Source organism: Callorhinus ursinus, unplaced genomic scaffold, assembly GCF_003265705.2.
Source record: "Callorhinus ursinus isolate GAN/ISIS: 27379988/994484 unplaced genomic scaffold, GSC_fseal_2.0 scaffold41, whole genome shotgun sequence".
In the NCBI taxonomy this organism is placed as follows: Eukaryota; Metazoa; Chordata; class Mammalia; order Carnivora; family Otariidae; genus Callorhinus; species Callorhinus ursinus.
Window position 1 is genome coordinate 10451220 of NW_027397103.1, and position 20096 is coordinate 10471315.

The 20096-nt window shown below is 38.5% G+C and overlaps 1 protein-coding gene and 1 non-coding gene across 11 annotated transcripts in view; one reads left to right on the plus strand and one right to left on the minus strand.

Moving 5' to 3' along the window:
- IFT81 (intraflagellar transport 81) overlaps positions 1-20096 on the minus strand; it is a 188960-nt gene that overhangs the window by 24996 nt on the left and 143868 nt on the right. For all 10 annotated transcript variants that reach the window (XM_073881141.1, XM_073881140.1, XM_073881139.1 and 7 more), the window contains 2 exons: positions 10755-10883; positions 9199-9288 (listed from right to left, as the gene is read on the minus strand). In XM_073881141.1, the coding sequence (XP_073737242.1) occupies positions 9199-9288; positions 10755-10883 (219 nt within the window). The remainder of the gene's footprint in view (positions 1-9198; positions 9289-10754; positions 10884-20096) is intronic.
- LOC112837524 (U6 spliceosomal RNA) lies at positions 650-755 on the plus strand. The gene has a single exon (XR_003211764.1). It is a non-coding gene; the product is annotated as a U6 spliceosomal RNA (small nuclear RNA).

Here is a 20096-nt window from a genome sequence, read left to right on the forward strand (position 1 = left end):
TCTCACCACAACCCTTTGAGTAGGTATTAATATCCTGACACCACGCTGGGAGAAAGTTCATGGAGGCCAAGTACCTTGCCAAAGATTATACTGCTGAAAAGGGGTGTCAGAATTTGAATTCAGGCTGTTTGAGTAGTTTCAAACTTTCTTCTAACGTAATATTTTGGATTAGATAACTTGAAAATCTTCTATAAATACTTAGAAATGTTAAAAATATCTGCAAATGCTTGATAAGGTGACGCAAACATCTTTTCAAATCCAGAGCTGAAATGAACTTCTCAAGGAAGTAAGAGGAATTACCAGGGCCAGAAACAAAGGATGACACCCTGAGCCTGCCCTTGGTGAAGGAAGCTGGGAGCAGTCAATCTTGGTAACGGAGGGATTCTAATATTCAGGCAGGGCAGAAGACAGAGTGGAAAGTTAGAACTGAGAACCCCACAGAATCCAAGCTGTTTTTCAGTCTGGGTGTAAAGGGTTAACACCAGGCCTGGACTGAAGCAAGCCAGCCTCAGAATGACCTTGGTTTCACACAGCAGTTTCCATGGGAACAGGAGAATTAACATAAATGGGTAATGTTGTGTGTGCTTCCTTTGTTGTGTGGGACTGCATCTGGTTTGGGGTGACTGGCACAGTAGGAAAAACGGGTGGGGTGCCCACTGAGGAGAACATATACTAAAACTGGAATGATACAGAGAAGATTAGCATGGCTCCTGTGCACGGATGACATGCAAATTCGTGAAGCGTCCATATTTAAAAACAAAACAAAACTGGTGGGAACTCTCTCCTGGGCTCAGACCTAATTGGTGGTGACACGGCTAAACGCACCAAGGAGGTCAGAATCATCCGTAAATATAGGACCCGTTATAGTGCCTCCTTCAGGAAATTGGTGAAGACGGAAATAAGCCAGCACGCCAAGTACTTGCTCTTTCTGTGGCAAAACCAAGATGAAAAGAAAAGCGGTAGGGATCTGGCACTGTAGTTCCTGCATGAAAACTGTAGCTGGTGGGGCCCGGACCTACAGCACCACTTCTGCCCTCACAGGAACGTCTGAAGGAATTGAAAGACAGGTAGAAGCTCTACCACTTGAAACACTGCTGGTCTATGATAAATGGGTTAACTTATGCATCAAAATTACTTTGGTTTGCTGTTAAATTTGTTAATTAGATGTTCTGATTTTCATTGCATTAATTTTGCTTTCTCAAAAGAGGCTTGGAAATGAAAATCCTTCTAATTGTAATTGGAGAAAGGAAACTGGTGGTAAAAAGGAGCTGTGACTTTTCTGTATAAAAGGGACCTACAGATTTCTAAGGCTCTCATGGGTGACAGTCATACACACCCTAAATGGGAGAAGGGGCAATAGAGGCTATGACTGCTGGGCCTCTCAAGGAGATGAGGACACTCTAGTAGATGACAGCCTTTTGTTTTGGTCTGTGAGTCTGATGGCTAAACTAATCAGTAAATGCACTTGTGCTGCTGCAGAGGCAGCTGGAGGAAAGGGGCCTGTCCTCAGGCAGGTTTGGGTTTGAATTTACCCTTACCTACATGAACTGCTAAGCTGAGATATTAATTCAAAATCAGCTCTAAGCTTGTGATAGTCCTAAAACACCTGGCGGAGCCAACTGCAAAGCCACTCTGGAGGGACACACCCCCCATCCTAGCTGCTGGGATTCAAAAGACAAAACCCTACTAAAGATAAGCTCACAATCCAAAAGTATAAACATACATGGAACCAATCAATCCTTATGAGTGAAGATGAGAAGATTTAAAAAAAAAACAACAACAACCCAGCAGGCCGGCAGTTCCAGGAACTTTGGATAGTAGAAGTAAACCTATTAAATAAATATGCTTGAAATAAAGTTATAAAGGAGGAACTGAAAAGAAAAGATTAAAAAATGTACAGTGAATAAAAATAGACAAACATGAAAAAAGTCATTGAAATTAAAAACTGAATGGCATAAACATAAGAACAGACACAGCTCAGAAGACAGATGAAGAAATTATTTAAAATTCATTGCAGAGACACAAAAAGATAAAAATATGAAGGCGAAGTCATGCAACAGAGGACAGACACCCCCTGTTATCCCCATAGGGACGTGATAAGTATGCCTAACATGCATCCAATAGTAGTAGCTGGAGAACAGACTAAAAAGAACAGGGGAGAAAATATTTGAAGATATCATGTGGAATTTTCCTGGAATTAGTGGAAGGCAAAAAGCATAAATTCCAGCAGAGCAAATAAAACTACAACTGTATTTAGATCGTGGTAGTGACACTGGACAACACCAAAGACAAAGAAATATTACAACCAATTATAGGGAAGATATTACCAATATCTTTAATGATAATTAAACTGATAGCGGACCTTTCAACATAAGAGAAACCAGAAAGCAGTGAGCAAGCCATTATTTAAGGGGAAAAAAAAGATGGTTTACTTATAGTAATGATTCTTTACGAAGAGAACTACTACAAGAAAAAAAAAAAACAAGGAAATTTGATCAGGAAGAAGAAAACAGAATCGAGAAGGAAGGATGAACATACAAGCAGCGATGGTGAGAACTATTAAATATGTGGGTAAATCTAAACAGGAAATGACTGTATAAAGTAGTCATTTTAAGTAATGACCACCATGACAACTGCTTTTAGAGACCAAGAAATAAAATGGAAATAAACTACCAGAGGATAACAACACACACGTAAGGCAGGAGAGGGTGTTAAACTATTCTAAGGTCCCTGTATTGCTGGGGAGATGCTGATTAAATTTAGACTGTTAAGTCAGAAAAACAGACGTTAAAAATTTAAGAGTAAACAATATCAGAATAGAAGATAGAAAAGGAAATAAAGGGAATTAAGAAGATAAAAAGAAACAGAGTGGTGCGATGAAGGGCAGGAAAGAAGCAGCACAGTAAACAGGATGCACAAAATAGAAATAAATCCCAATGTATCAAAAATAAAAGTAAATGTAAATGGGATTAAATTCACCAATTCAAAAGACAGAGTCTCAAAATGAATGAAGAAACCACCCACACAAGATCCAGCTACATGCCATTTATGAGACAAGTGACAAAAGTAAGGGCATAGAAAGCTGAAAGAAAACAGAAATAAAAAGATATGCCAAGCAATCTTAATCATAAGAAAGTTGGCATACTTGTGTTAATAGCAGACAAAATAAAAATCTTAGACCAAAAGCATTAGCAGGAATAAACAGAGTAAAAAATGATAAAATGAATAATTTACAGGGAAGGTTTTTCTTTTAAAACCAGGAATCTTTTTCTTAATTGTTGTAAAATAACATAAAATGTACCATCTTAACCATTTTTAAATGTACAGTTAAGTACTGAGTACACTCACATTGTTGTGCAACCGATCTCCCGAACTTTTCATCTTGCAAAACTGAAACTCTTATACACATTAAACAACTACCCATTCACCAGGAAGTTTTAAATGATACATTTGTGAAGCCTGATCTGAGGAACACATAGAGAACCCAGTACTCAACAACTGGAAAAGACATACACATTTTAAGATCAAGGCACTAAGAATATTAGGTTGCCCTCCTATCTCTTCATAGCCACACTTAACCTAGAAGACGGTGGAGCTATACTTTGAAAATTCTCAAAAAAAGAAAGCACGATGTAAAGATTTTATGTTCAAGTCAAGCTGTTTTTTTAAATATTTAAGGCAAGAAGCTCTAGAACACGCAAGAACTCATCAGAGAATATTGTTCTTGTGAGTTTTTTTTGTTTGTTTGTTTGTTTTTTTGAGGATTCTCCTAAAGGACAAATCACAGAAAATAAAAATTAGGAAAAAGGGCAGTGAAAAGATTGGTAATGAGTACTGAATCTAATAATTACAGGTTGAACACTGAAAACAAAAGTGGGAACCAGGGAAATAGAACTGAATGTAAATGTGCCGTGCCTTAGCAATGTAGAAATGATAAAACAAAACCTGCAGGGAAGGGAAAGGTAAAAGCAGGTGGGAGGTAGAATAAATAAGCTGACTTCCTCAAATCTTAATTGCTGCGGATGGGTGGGGACATATCAAAGGGTATAATTTAAAGCTGATGAATCAAGTTATAAGTATATTAAAAGTATAAAGGCAAACAGTAAGAGAGACTATAAAATTGACTAAAATCAGGTGCTAAAGGAGAGAGAAGGGACGGAGAAGGAGGAGGAGGAAATACACTAATTTCACCCTTGCTCACAGTGGGGATTAATAGATGCTACCTACAGAAATGGATGATTAATGGTGGAGTTACAAATATAACCACCAGAACAAAACCACAAGCCAGAAACAAATACAGGGAGGGAGAGGGAGAGAGAGAATGGAGGACAAACAGGATTTTGTAATAGGTCTTAAAATCAAGAGCTACCCATAAAATGTACTAAGATCAAATACGTCTGCATATCAAGTAGATATAAATGGGCTAAACTTACTAATTAAAACAAACCCTTCAGATTCTATCACATACCCAAACCCAACTCAAGACCTATTCAGAGACACACCTAAAACAAGATAACTTTCAAGAAGCTAACAGCAAAAGATGGGCAAAAGTACAGTAGGCAAATGCAAATAAAAGAAAGCAGAAATTGTGTTCTTAAGATCAGAAATGAATTTTGTCTCCCACTGCCAAAAAAGGCCTTTGTCCTTTTAGAGAGTAGAATAAAGGTATAGAGAACAAATTTTAGGCAGCCAATAAATAATTATCCATTCATGAATTCTCAGAAAATTTCTGGAACACACATAAGGACCTGTTTTACTTTTGGGAAGTGTAGAGAAAGAAATAATTTCTATTCTTTCCCTTAAATAATCATTCACAGTTTGAATTCTTACCCAGAGCATGTATTTACTTTTATAAGAAAAAGTGATCAATAAGAAATATTTCAGTGAAATCAATAATTGTATTGTATACTCTAAAATGAGTATTTTAGCTTTTTCCATATATTAGCAATTATATGTATTATGACATTTAATTGCATATAATTTATAGAACTACTCCTAAGAAAACAAACATGAAACTTTTCAAGATCCTATTCTACCTCTAGGTGACTATAAAAGATTTAGAAAATGTAAATTATACGTCTGGAGTTACGATACTCTGATTTTCAAACAGTTGTTAATATTCAAATTTAGAACATGCAAGTACAACAGAAAGAAAATGTATTAACACTTCACTATAAAATTTCCTAAATATTTGAGTTGCCCATTAAAGCAAGAAGTATATATTTTTTAGTATAACGTATTTTTTTAAAAGATTTTATTTATTTATTTGACAGAGAGAGACACAGCGAGAGAGGAACACAAGCTGGGGGAGTCGGAGAGGGAGAAGCAGGTTTCCCGCGGAGCAGGGAGCCCCTATGCGGGGCTCGATCCCAGGACCCTGGGATCATGACCTGAGCCGAAGGCAGACGCTTAATGACTGAGCCACCCAGGCGCCCCTAGTATAATGTATTTTTAAGTAGTCCTGCACTTTACCAACATATCTATGTAGTTTTGAGTGGTAAGTACACTCAAACAGGTTAAAAATAATGGTTCAAATGGAGAACAATTAAGAATTTCAGTTAATATTTGCAAAAAGCTTATAATCAATGACATGGTTAGCCTTTTTTTTAGTATACTTTTTATCACAAAAGGTTTCTGGATAAAAGTAGAACTATACATGGATGCAGGAGATGGACATATGGAGATAACCAAGTGAGCATCAGGCACTCACCAAACACACTGAACTCAAACATTTCAAAAAAAAAAAAGTTAATACAAATATTATAGACAAGTAGTCCTGTACTCCTTTTTTAAAAAAAGATTTTATTTATTTATTTGAGAGAGTGAGAGAGAGCACAAGCAGGGGGAGCAGCAGAGGGAGAAGCAGGCTCCCCGCTGAGCAGGGAGCCCAATGCGGAACTCGATCCCAGAACCCTAGGATCATGACCTGAGCCGAAGGCAGATGCCCAACTGATTTAGCCACCCAGGTGCCCCTCTGTACGCTTTTTAAAAGATTTTTTTTTAGGGGAGCCCAGGTGGCTCAGTCGGTTGAGCATTCAACTCTTGGTTTCAGTTCAGGTTGTGATCTTGGGGTCGTGAGATCGAGTCCCACACTGGGCTCCACGCTTGTTGGGGAGTCTGCTTGAGATTCTCTCTCTCCCTCTCCCTCTGCCCCTCACCCCACTCATGCTCTCTCTCACTCTCTCTAAATAAATAAATAATCTTCAAAAAAAGATTTTTTTATTGTGCTAAAATAATACCTAAAATGAAAATTACCACTTAAACCATTTTTTAAGTGTCCAGTTCAGCGGCATTAAGCACATTCACACTGTTGTGCAGCTGTCACCACCATCCATCCATCTCCAGATCTCTTTTCATCTTCCCAAACCAAAACTCTGCCCCCTTAAACACGTAACTTCCCATTCCCTCTGCCCCCCCACAAGCACCATTCCACCTTGTGTCTGTGAATGTGACTACTCTAGTCACATTCCTGTAAGTGGAATCATACGGTATTTCTCTTTAGCAGTGTGAGTTTTCAACGTGGCAGAAGACAGAGATGAAAATGTTGACATGGCTTAGGTACCTCTTGGACTTGATGATAAGAACTGGAGAGTTGTATTATTTGGGAATGGTGGTAAGATAACTACATCTCTTTATAATGAGAGATGTAGGCAGTGCTTCATATACAGAGAAATCTGGTTAAATTACATGAAAATGAGTTTCAGGTTGGTTAAATTATTATATTATAATAAATGACTTTAAAGAATTTAAGATTTGGTATATGGTTTACTTAGAAAACAATTTGGTTGAAAAGCAATAATATCCCTTCTTTTAAAACTATCTTTAATAATTATAATGATTCTATAGTTCATGTTCTTAATCATTCTATCTACATTGTCTGAATAGAACCTTAAAGTAACTAGCAGTATGTACTAAAATTCCAACCATGTAAAAAAGTATATATGAGAGGACAAGGCTAAAACGCAAAGGTGAACACTGTTCAGCTGTTGCTAAGAGGATAACGGGTGGTGTACTAAAGATGTCAGTTAAAGTCCCTGACATACCTATAGCCTCTCCAGAGGGAAAATTCTCTAGGCAGTCAGACTTGGTCCCATATCACCCTCCTTTCTTCTCATCCTGCCCTACCCATGAGCATAGCTGGTTAGGCTAAGGATGGACCCCTGACCTGACCTGAGGATAGCTCATTGTCTATAAGATAGTTGGTCATGAAAAACTGCCCCCAAAACAGAAGAGCTGCACCAGGAATTTGAATTAGAAAATGCAAAGAAAATGGGGCAGCTAGTAGTGAAAACTTCAACACAAAATATAGAGAGAGAAAGGTCATAGGGTGCGATATGAACAATGCTTGGAACATGGAAAGCACTTAATAAATGTTTTTACTATTACATTCATCATCATTATCCACAAGCTCCCACTGCTAGCATTCCTGAAACTCCCCTGACCCCCAGTGCTCCTCGGGCACAGGACCTCGACCTGTTCCACACAGATTATGGTTCTGATCTTTGGAATTCCAGGCAGAACATCTCCTTTACTGTCTTAAATATCCTCTCAATACAACTCATTTAAAACATAAATGAATTTAATAAAAGAAATATTTACAAATAGATTTCTTAGCTTACTATTAGGAAGAAATTTTATCATCACTAGAAATACATATAAACAGTCCCTTTTGTTTCCAAGTTACTTACTCAAGAAAAGCATTAAATAAATCAATAGATTAGAATGTAACCATGAAAACAATTCTCGATGTCCTTAATCTCAAAACCTTGTTCAAAAATTCCCTTTCTGAAACTTTTTCTTCCTAACAATCACATCACTTGCTTCCTCTTTCCTTATCAGTTAAGTATATGATTCTGATTATATTTTTTTCTTTCTTTCCTTCCTCCCTTCCTCCCTCCCTCCCTTCCTTCTTCCTTCTTTGTAAGCTCTATGCCTTCCTTCCTTCTTCCTTCTTTGTAAGCTCTCTGCCCAACGTGGGGCTCAAACTCAAGACACCAAGATCAAGAGTCACATGCTCCACCAAGTAAGCCAGCCAGGTGCCCCTTTTCTATATTTTGCTTTCTTTTTTTTTTTAAAAAGATGTTATTATATATTTTTATTTGAGAGAGAGAGAGAGCATGAGCGGGGGGAGGGGGTAAGGGGCAGAGGGAGAGGGAGAAGCAGGCTCCCCACTGAGCAGGAGATCACAACCTGAACTGAAGGCAGACGCTTAACTGCTTAACTGACTGAGCCCCCAAGGCGCCCCATCTATATTGTTCTTAAGTTGGGTTATCTTTTGTCTTTCTTGAAATTTGTCTCATCTCACCTATGAGCATGTGGACTCCAGAGAACAGGAACTTGTCTCTTCCATTTCTTTTGTGATGACAGTGGTGTGTAATGGAATGAGCAGGAAATGTGAAATAAGATAACATAGATGCTGGAGTCAAGCTGCAACTTTCTCACTGCCTACTTGTCTATTTGGATAAGTCACTAAACCTGGCTCAGGCCCCACGGCATTTTCTATAAAAAGGAAATGATGTGATTTTTCACTGTGTTCCCTTGACTGATGGATGGCATTCGTGAAGAATTTTATAGTTCCATAATCAGGCACATGCAGTACAACCCACATTCAAACCTAAAATTACTATACAGAGAGTGATAAAATAACAACAGCTAATGTCAGACGGCAGAGGCCATTGGATCTGCATTTGTGGAGGGCATTTACCTTCTAACAGTTTAGCTTCAAAGTAGTGGTTAGAATTAGCTTCCAAGCAATGGTATTTCATCACTTATCACAAGCTTTCATAGTTTGCCCCTGGCCCTGCTCCCCAGCAAAGCAAGTCCATTAATCTAAAGTTAACTTGTCACCACTCATTGGCAGACTCTGAGCTTTTACCTGGCCACAGAAGAATGTGACTTCATATTTATAGCTCTGACATATATCAGATTTAAAGCAAAAATCTAATCTAGCTGCACTTGTGATTTCATCTTAAACTCCTTCTTCTCTTTCTCTCTTTCCCCCGATAATTTGACAAAACAAAGAGCATAAATTAAACAAAAAACTTCATAGGTCACATATTACCCTATTTTGTGGAATCATATCAAAATAACAGTAATAATTTGCTTTCTATAAATTACCCAAGTAAAATATTCAGGATTCTAACTAGTACATCTGAACAAGATAGGATGCTAAAAGTATCACAAATCAAATTCACTTACTTGACATTTCTGGCGCAACTGTCGTAGTTCTTTTATAACTGGGGCTAGAGCTGACTTCTTTTCAGATACCAGTGAATTCAGCTTTTTTACCTGTCATTTAAACAAAATACATGAGATCTAAAAAAAAGAATTCAAAAGAACAAAAATACTACATGCTTAAATATATTTATTAAAGTGTTAGATAAAAGAGTAAAACTGTAAATTACTTCAAAACCAAACAATGGGGAAATGATTTAGTAAATGTTGTTTCAGTAAGATGGAATAGCATTTAACTATTCAAAAGGTCAATTGTTAAGACTGCAAACCATATGGGAAAATATTTGTAATCTAACATTGAATGATGAAAACAAATTAGAAAGTTGCCTGTATACAACCACAATCATGCTGTATTATTAAAAATATGTAATTATGTAGATTATATAGTATATACATAACATGATGAAGTGATATTCAAAATACATAATAACCCAAAGGATATAAGTAATGACCAATCAAAATGGACACCAGCCATAGAGACTAATGGGGTCTCAAAGTCTTCTGATTTTTAGGAGTCAGATTGTAGTGAGATCCAGAGGGTTCTGGGCAAGTGGTCAATGTGGAAAAAAATAGGTGGAAGTGGGTACTCTAAGAGTCTGAGGCAGCAGCTATTTACCAATAAGGAAGGAAAGATTTTAACATTTGAATGTCTGATGAAGCTGCCATCAGCGCATTCAGGCTGAACAGCAGCTCCAAATATGGAAAGATACTAAGGACACACACAAAAATGAAGTAATTTTATTAGTTAGGGTGGTATGATTTGTGAAAACTTATTTTTTATCTTAAATATTTCTTTAATGTTCTGTAACTTTTACACACTTCAAAAACCATAAAGATAAGGCAGGCATTTCAATACATAATTCTATAGGGTATTTAACAAACCCATCATGTTTCCTTGGAAAAAAAGCCCTACAAAATGCATAAATTATGACAAGTTGAACAACTTACTAGAATGGAAGCATTCAGAAGAGATTGCTAAAGACGATGAAAGAATATAAAGTAAACAATGTGCAGAAATGAAAATTTGAGTGTTTCACTGAAAACAAAACACAAAAACATCTGCCTCTAGCTATAAAATTAAAAAAAAACACTATAAAAAAAAGTGAAATCAGGGCACCTGGGTGGATCAGTCATTAAGCATCTGCCTTTGGTTCAGGTCATGATCTCAGGGTCCTGGGATCGAGCCCTGCAAAGGGTTCCCTAATCAGTGGGGAGCCTGTTTCTCTCTCTCCCTCTGCTTCTCTCCACCCCGCTCTTACTCTCTCTCTCAAATAAATAAATAAAGTCTTTAAGAAAAAAAATCAAGTGGGGCGCCTTGGTGGCTCAGTCAGTTAAGCTTCTGCCTTTGGCTCAGGTCATGATCCCAGGGCTCCTTGCTCAGCAGAGAGTCTACTTCTCCTTCTGCCTGCTCTGCCTGCCGCTCCCCCTGCTTGTGCTCTCTTTCTTTCTGACAAATCAATCAATCAATCAATCAATCTTAGGAAAAAAGAAAAGAAAGAAAACAAATCAAGTGTAATCACCATTTCAGACATGTCGTCAAGTGTTCGGCCTTTCATCTCATCAACCTCAGTCTTCAGTGCAGATACCCTTTCTAGCTCTTCCTGGGTGTAACTATATCCAGATATACCCTTTTTCTCTTCAACAGTTTGCTAAAAGCAAAGAATAAAAATAGGTGTCAAAAATGGGGTCCACAAAATGAGTGTTAAAACCTCGATGATTCCATAAGAAGTGTACAGATTTAACATATAACAATAAAGTTATAAATAAAATAAATTAGCTTAGAATCATAAATAATTATTTAATAATAAATAATAATTTGACAATAATTACATATCTTTATAGGTTATAAACTTGCACTAAATTTTACTTTGGTATCCTTGGGTGCACAGTATTTCTAATTTTAGCACTCAATGAATATTTAGTGACTGAATGAATTCTGAAGTGATCAATATATTTGCATTCACTCACCCATCCAATATTTATTATATACCTAAATGTGCTGAGTATAGTTCTAAGCACCAGATATCCAGCAGCGAACAAAACAGGAAAAGAAAAACCTTCCCTCACAGAGCTTACTTCTAGTGAGAGTAAACAAGCAATATATAGATAAATAAAACACGTAGAGTGTGAGGTGAGAATGGGGTTGGAATCTTAAATAACAGGGTGGTTAGAGAAGGTCTTTCTGAGATGATGACATCTGAGCAAAGCCCAAATGAAGTGAGGGAGCAAGTCATACAGATATCCAGAGGATCAGCAAGTGAAAAAGACATGTCCTTCCCAAGAAATAGCTAAGAGACTGGTGGAGATGAAAACGGAATGAGAATGAGGTTGGGGGGGAGGGATCATACAGGACTCAGATGGTTTGCTGGAACAGTCTCAGTTAAAGTCTATTGTCCCTTGCATTTTCAAAAGTGTCCTACTTCAGATGATAAATTATACGGTAACTTTATTTTTAGGCCAATGAAAGAGCTTGGGCTTATTTTAAATGAGATGGGAGGCTTGTTGGGTGGTTCAGAGCAAAGGAATTTTTAAATAGCCACTTTAACATCTGTGCTGAGATCAAACTGAAGAGGGGCAAAGGAAGCCAGTTAGAAGGCTACTCCAATAATTCAGGTTAGAGATAATGGTAGCATGAATCAGATGGTGGTGGTAGAGGTAATGAGAAGTGGTTGTGTATCTATTTTAAAGGTAGATCCAACAAAATATTATGACAGATTAGATGTAGGGTGTGAGGGAAAATGAAGGGTAAGGAAAGAATGACTAAAGTTTCTGGCCTGCAGAACTGAGGGGATGGAGCTGCCATTTGTTGAAATGGGAAAGACTCGGTAAGACCAGGTTTGAGGGAGTAATGAAGTTCAGAAATTTAGTTTTGGACATTTAAAAGATTTGAAATGTCTAGTAGATATCCAGTAAGAGGTCAAGATGTTATACGTATAAGACGGAACTTGAGGAGAAAGCTAGGCTAGAGATAGAGAGTTGGGAGTTGTCTGCATAGAGGTCTTTAAAGCCATGAGACAGGATAAGATCACCAAGGGAGTGAAAGAAGAGAAGAGATCCAAGGGCTAAGCCTGAGGAACTCCAATTTTTAGACCTTGGAGAAATGAGAAGAAATCAGCCACAGAGTAGGAATAGGAGTGCTAGTACGGGAGAAAAACAAGGAGAGTGTGGTTTACTAGAAGATAAGTAAAGGAAGACGGAGTGATCGACTATGTCAAGCACTGCTAATAGGCCAAGTAGGAAAAGGGCTAAGAAATGCTCACTGGATTTAGCAGTGTGAGGTACTGGTGATCTTGATAAGAGAAATTTTGGTGCAGTGACCTGATTGGAGAGGGTTCAAAACAGGATGGAAGAACCAAAAGGAAAGAAAGAAAAGGAGAGAGGGAATGGAAGAAGAGTTGGAATTTGGGGCTGCCAATAAAACTGACACTCCTTAGAAAGGAGTAGAGGGAACTATAGAGTATTAGCCCAAAATTCTGTATGCAGTTTCCTCTCTGGGCATTACCAAATCCTCAGCTGTGCACAGGGAAGGTAAGACTCCTAGTAGCCAAGTGGAAATCATTAGATGGGTGACTAAAAAACTGGGCAAAGACTTCAGTATCTCATAGTGCTACGGACAGAGAGGAGGTAGGAATTCAAGACTAGTCAAAGTGTGTTGTTCCAGACTATCAGCTGAAACCCCAGAAAGGCTACTCCTAAGGAGTCATAACATAAGAGTAAGAGCCAGGTGCAAGAAGTAAGGACTACTTCCTGGGAGTAGAGTTTCTGCCACAGGTATAAGGACTGCACATTAGGAGTAAGAGAAAAATATCAGCTTTAGCAAAACTGGATCAAGATGATCTATGAGGAAAAAAAATCAAATGTTCTTTTTAAGGAAGGAAATGTTTCCAGAGCCTGACATTCAATAAAAAAGTACTAGGTAAGCAAAGTAACAGGAACAAATGTCTGAAAATCAAAAGAAAAAAATACAGATAACAGAAAGACACCCAGATGAATTTATCAGATAGGACATTTAAAGTAGCTGTGATTATTATATTCAAGACAATAAATGAAAAGTTGGAGAATGTTACAGATAACTGGAACCTATAAAATAAAATCAAATGGCAATTCTAGAACTGAGAAAGGTAATAAGTGATATTCAGAATTCAATACATGGTTTACATAGCAGATTCAACACAAAAGATTAATGAATGAGAAGATGGCACAGCAGGAAAAAATTCAGATTAAGTCAGAGAGAGCAAAAATAATGGGAAATGGTGGGGGTGCAAAATGGAGTGCCTGGGTATCTCAGTCCATTAGGCAGCCGACTCTTGATTTTGGCTCAGATCATGATCTCAGGGTTCTGGGATTGAGCCCCACCATGGGCTGAGCATGAAGCCTGCTTAAGATTCTCTCTCTCCCTCTGCCTCTCCCCCTGCTCATGCTCTATCTCTAAAAATAAATAACTAAATTAAAAAAAAAAGCAAAACACAAAACCATAATAAACATGGTAAATAGTGAAAAAGCCTAATATACATGTAACTTTAACTGTAACACAAGGAAAGGAGAGAAGAGGATGAGATTATAATATTTAAAGAAATACTGGCTGAGAACTTTTCAGAAACTGACAAAAGACATTAAGGCCACAGATTTAAGAAGCTTCACAGACCCCAAGCCAGATAAATAAAGAAAAACCTAGGAAAATCATAGCAAAATTGCTGAAAAACCAAAGACAGAAAAAAAAAAAAAGTCCTAGCAACCAGAGAATAACATACTACCTTAAAAAACAACAAGCAGTAATTGAAGCCAGAAGCCAATGGAATTCAATCTTTAAAATAAGTGCTGAAAGAAAATAACTGCCACCCAAGAATTCTATATTCAGTGAAAATGTGCTTCAAAATGAAGGTGCAATAAAGATATTTTAAGAGTGGGCCCTAGGGAGTCCTGCAGGCCAGCTGCTGGCTAATAAAGTGGACAGCTGTCCTCAAAAAAAAAAAAAAAGATGTTTTAAGAAAAACAAAAATTGAGAGGATTTATCACCAGCAGACCTACACTAAATGAAATATTGAAAACGAGATTCCAGTGGAATAAGGTTGTAAGAAGGAAAGAGCCATGAAACAGATAAATCTAGAATAATATTAAATACAATAATATCATGTGGGTTTCAAGTTATATATAGAACTTAAAAATATATATCCACAATAGCACAAAATATGAGAAAGAGGTAAATGGAGCTAAAGTGTTAGAAGTTTCTTTCATTGCCCAGGATATAGTAAAATAAGAAAGACTGTAATCAGTCAAAGGTGCATGTTATAGTTTCTGGCATAAGCAGAGGAGAAAAAGGAATGAAGAAATGATGGAACATAGAGAAAACTGAAAAATCAGTAATTACATTAAATGTAAAGAGATTAAATTCTTCAGTGAAAAGACAAAGATTGCCGGATAGAACTAGAGTGCATAATGCTAAGCAAAATAAATCAGTCAGAGAAAGACAAATACCATATGATTTCACTCACATGTGGAATTTAAGAAACAAAACAGATGAACATAGGGGAAGGGAAGGAAAAATAAAATAAGATAAAAACAGAGAGGGAGGCAAACCATAAGACACTCTTAACAATAGGGAACAAACTGAGGGTTGCTAGAGGGGAGGTGGGTGAGGGAATGGGGTAAATGGGTGATGGGCATTAAGGGGGGCACTTGTAATGAGCACTGGGTGTTATAATATGTAAGTGATGAATCACTAAATTCTACCCCTGAAACTAATACTATACTATATGTTAACTAACAATTTAAATAAAATCTTGGAAGAAAAAAAAAGACAAAGATTGCCACACTGTATAAAAACATAAAGCTAACTATATATTTCATTTTTTAAAAAAGATATTATTTATTTGAGAGAGAGAGAGAGAACATAAGCAGTGGGGAGAGGAAGAAGCAGGCTCCCCACTGAACTGGGAGCCTGATGCGGGGCTCAATCCCAGGACTCTGGGACCATGACCCATGATGAAGGCAGACACCCAATGGACTGAGCCACCCAGGCACCCCTATAAAGCTAACTATATATTTCTTATAAAATATATACAATAATTATAAAGATGGACAAAGGTTGAAAGGATGCAAAAGATATATGTTTTTTAAACATTAACTAGAAGAAAGTTTGTGTGGCTGTATTAATAACAGATAAGTATATTTTAAGGCAAAAGATATTATGAGATTAAAAAAAGTATATTTCCTAATTATCAAAGGGCCAATTTAACGGGAAGGTAAAGATACTAGATTTGTATGGACTAATAACATAATCTCAGGATATTTGCAGTGGATATTGTGGGTGCTCTGTCCTGTTCTGCTTAGTGGGCCAGTGTACCTATCCCTTAGCTGTTGTGAGAATTGGCTATTAATGGCTTACAGCTACCCCTTCTTCAAAGTGTGCCCTTGGCTGAATAAGAACTGTATCACACCACATCCTGGGTGGTAGTAAGGGTCCACAGCACACGACTGGCTGACAGTGGGGTACAAAAAGGTAATTTTCTTACCTAAAGATGAGACTAACTTTGTGATGCAATTTGTGTTCTAGAGCTCCCCATGGGATCAGACTGAAACTGGACTCCAAATGAATCCACTTTTCCTCACTACTTAATTCTGGTTCCTTCACCTCCTTTCTCCTAAGAGCACTCTGACTTAATCACGTGAAGAAGAAGAATTGTTTCAGGTTCTGCTTTTAGAGAACCTGACAAAACTATAAAAATGGGCTTCTAGAGTGGGATTACTCAATGAATGAATGGAACTGAAGGGTCCATCACTGGTGGCAGAGTGAATATTGTTAGTCCTATGCATGTTATAGCAGTGCAATTGCTAAGACTTATGGTGAACTGAGGCAGAGTATAAGTGGAAGGTGACTGTAGTGGTCATGAGAATGGACTGCTCAGATCTCCTTCGGGAGAGCCTGCTGAAACGGACTTGACTGACAGCCATAACTGCTGCCCCTCTGGATCCACCATCATGTTCCTACTAAGGCCATGCTTCCCCCAGGCTGCTCCTAGTACGACTGAGCATGGCAATAGTACTAGTGCTGGCCTGTTCCTGCCTGACAGGGTACTCCTCTAGTGGGTGACTGGCTGAGGAACTCCCCCTCATCCTGACCAAAACTCTCCTAAAACTGTGCTGCAGTCTGAGGCTCTTCCTACACAATCCTCCTTCCTTTTCTCTCCCTTTATGGTGCCAGACCTGCATTAGGGCCTAATGGTTTTCTCTGCCTCCTCTTGCTCCCTTCCCTTTATCTTTCACTATATTTCCTCCAGCAAATCTCTTGTACATCTAATCCCATCTTGGTGGCTGCTTCCCGAACTGTCCCAGGGACGCACTAGCCAGGACAATGTTGCCGGTATTTGGGAAGTATGCAGAAATAATAACGGAAGGGACAGTGGGATTGGGGTGGCTGTTGCTATGCTCCATTTATAGTTGAAGAGATAAAAGGACAGGCTCAAATATATTAATCATTAATTTAAAGCAAAGTAATAAAGTCAGACAACCTTCTTAGGGGCTTCAAAGAAACCCTCATTTCCTATGGCTGAAGGGCAGAGGAAGCTGAAAACCAGGCACACAACTTAATTGTTAGCAGGGCAAAACTTCAGAGAAGGCTGTATATATTCTATGACAAAGTCAGGGCTCTAAAAAAGGGTACTACTGAGTCCGGGATGGAATACCTGCATGAACTCACTTGAGAACCTTGGACTGCCCTAGATTATGTTATATCCTCTGGTCAGTGGCAGATAGCTTAGCTTGTTGGTCAGGAGCCTGGGAGAATTAGGCACCAGGATCGGAAGACTAGGGACATGGAGGTCTGGGGAAGAGGCATGCAGATAGACCTACGGGAGAAACACACTAAGTGTGAAGATCTTTTCTCTTTTCATCATATGCTAATGGCCACTAGGAATGTCCAAAGCAGAAGAGAGCACTAAACAATCAAGTGGAAAGGATGCTTTGGCCAGTAGATGTCAGGTACCCTCTGTCATTGGCCACCCAGTGCTTGGACAATGGGCTTATGAACAGAATGGTTATGCTGGCAAAGATGGAGGCTAAGCAAGGGCCAAATAGCATGGGCTCTCTCTTGCCATTGGCCATCTAGCTACTCCCACTGCCAAATGTCTGACCTGGCAACAATAGAGAGACCAACCCTGAGCTCTAGATATGGAATCATACCTTGAGGAAACCAATCATCTTTCTGCCTTGAAAAGGGCAACATTTCATCCTGACCTGGACTGACCCAGATTCTGGGTAAGTATTTGCTTTTCTTGCCCACAGTGCTTCAACCAGCATCACTATCCAAAGGCTCGGAGTATCTGGTCTACTGATATGGAATTCCGTATAATATCACTCAGACCATGGGATTACTTTATGGCAAAGGAGATATGGTGGTGGACACATGACCATTGGATTCAGTCACCGTACTACATATCACAACATCCAGGAAGCTATTACCCTGATAGACTGGTAGAAGGGCCTTATGAAGGTACAACTAAGGTACAGCTTAGAGTTGATGGTCTGTGAGGATGAGTTCTATTCTTCAGGATGGATGGAGTGTACATTTTAAACCAATGCCCACCATTTGGTGCTGTGTTGCACACAGAAAGAATCCATGGGTCTTGGAACTACGGAATAAAAGTATGAGTGTCACCACTCACTAGGATGCCCACTTATCCACTTAGGGAATTATGTTTCCCTTCTGGACACCTTTAGGCTTTATAGGTGTAGATGTTCTGGTTTCCAGAGTGGGCATGCTTTCACCAGAAAGCACATTAAAAGGCCTTTAAACTTAATGCTCTGGCTACCATCTTGTCACTTGGGCTTCTGATGCCTGTAGACCATCAGGCAAAGAAAAGAGTTATTATACTGACAGGACATCATTATGCTATACAAATGCTGCTATATAATAAGGGCAGATAGGAATATATTTGGCACTCAGGTGATCCATTAGGGCATATCTTGGTACTCCTATGCCGGGTTTTAACAATAAATGAGTACAGCAACCACAGCCTGCTAAGGTCACAGTTCCTAGAGTCCCACACCTTTTAAGATGAGTGACTGGGTCATCCCACCAAGAAAGTCACTTAGACCAGTGAAGGTGCTAGCCAAACATGAGGGAAATCTAGAATGGTAAAAGAAGAAGATGTTGAGTATTACTATGCCCTTGGGACCAAATGCAGCAATGAGAGTTTTCATTTGTCCTATTAACCCTCCTCCTACAAATTTTCCTAGAAATTATGACCAACCAGAATCCTGTAGAAGCTATACCTAAATGGAGTAAATTTAACATGAGAAACAGGTAGATCCCAGCATTACAAGGGGTGAATTGTAATGGATGTTGTTGGTGTCTCACTCAGATATCATCTGCAACCTGCCATGACAGTTGTTGATTGCTAAAGGTTCACAGTTGCCCCCTTCTCCAGAGAATGCCCTCCCATTGGGCTAGGAGGTTATATCCTGCCACCAGCCACTGACTGACTGATATGGGAGTAAAAAGGCCAGCCCCTTTGCCTCATGATGGAATCAACTTCACACTGCAATCTGAGCTCCAAAGTTCCTCACAGAATCAAAATGAAGCTGTCTAATCAGGACTATATCCTTGCTTGGCTCTTTTCTGCTGTCCTATCTGCTTCCCTTCACTCCCCTTCTTCTGAAGGCACTCCCTCCCTCAATAAATCACTTGTAGAAAGTATTCCCTCTCAGGCTCTGCTCCAAGGAACCCAACTTAAGAAAAAATGTAAAGAAAAAACTGATGGAACTAAAAAAAGAAGCAGACAAAGCAATAACCATAGAAATTTTAACACACCTCTCTTAGTAACTATGGAACAAGCAGACAAAAATCTCAATAGGAATATGGAAGATTTGAAATCATGGTTAACACAGTTGACTGAATTGACATATAGAGAACACCATCCCCAGGAATGGCAGAATACACATTCTTCTCAACTGTATGGGGACAATTACCAAAAGAGACCATTTGCTGGACCATAATGTAATAGTCAACAAATTTCAAAGGACTAAGATTACACAGAATGTTCTCTGGTCACAATGGAAATAAGGGAGAAGTCAATAACAGAAAGGTAACCAGAAAATGTTTGGTTTTAAGCAACATTTAGTTTTAAGCAATAATCCATAGATCAAAGAAATCATAATGGAAATTGGAAAATATTTTTGAAGTGAACAATAACATAATCACTACTTATCAATTTTGAAAGTAGTGCCATTATGCACAGTAAATTTTCTATCTGAAGTTCCCTAGATGCAAACAATATTCAACAGCATGAGACACAAAGTTCATATTGCCAACTAACCATGACTGGTTGAAACTTCATTCACATCCACCATATTAATGCTAGCTGGTAAACCAACATCCTGATGAAATAATTTCCCCGTGGGTGAAAGGAACAAAAATCCAAATCAAGAAAATTCTGAGGAACTGGTGTCCATAATGAGAGATTTTGCTGTTAGAGGGACTACTCTGGGCTTAACTCTTTTCTGACAACTAAGGCACAAACACATAAGGAATAAGCTTGCAGGCAAACTTCCATACGGTATCTTTCCTAGATATTTCTTTCCAGAGCTCCGGAAATAGTTGCTTAGAAATTTCTGCCCAGCAGGCCACGATAAATAAATATTTTATAGTCATTCTCTTGGTATGATAATTTTTCTCATATTAACTAGCTAATCAAAGAAAAACCTACTTGGAATTCAACTTGTATTAATTATCCCAAAGTCAGCACACGTGAAAAAGTTAGTGTTTACCGCTACATTAAAAACTAAATGAATCAGGGTGCGCCTGGGTGGCTCAGTTTGTTAAGCATCTGACTCTTGGTTTCGGCTCAGGTCAAGATCTCAGGGTC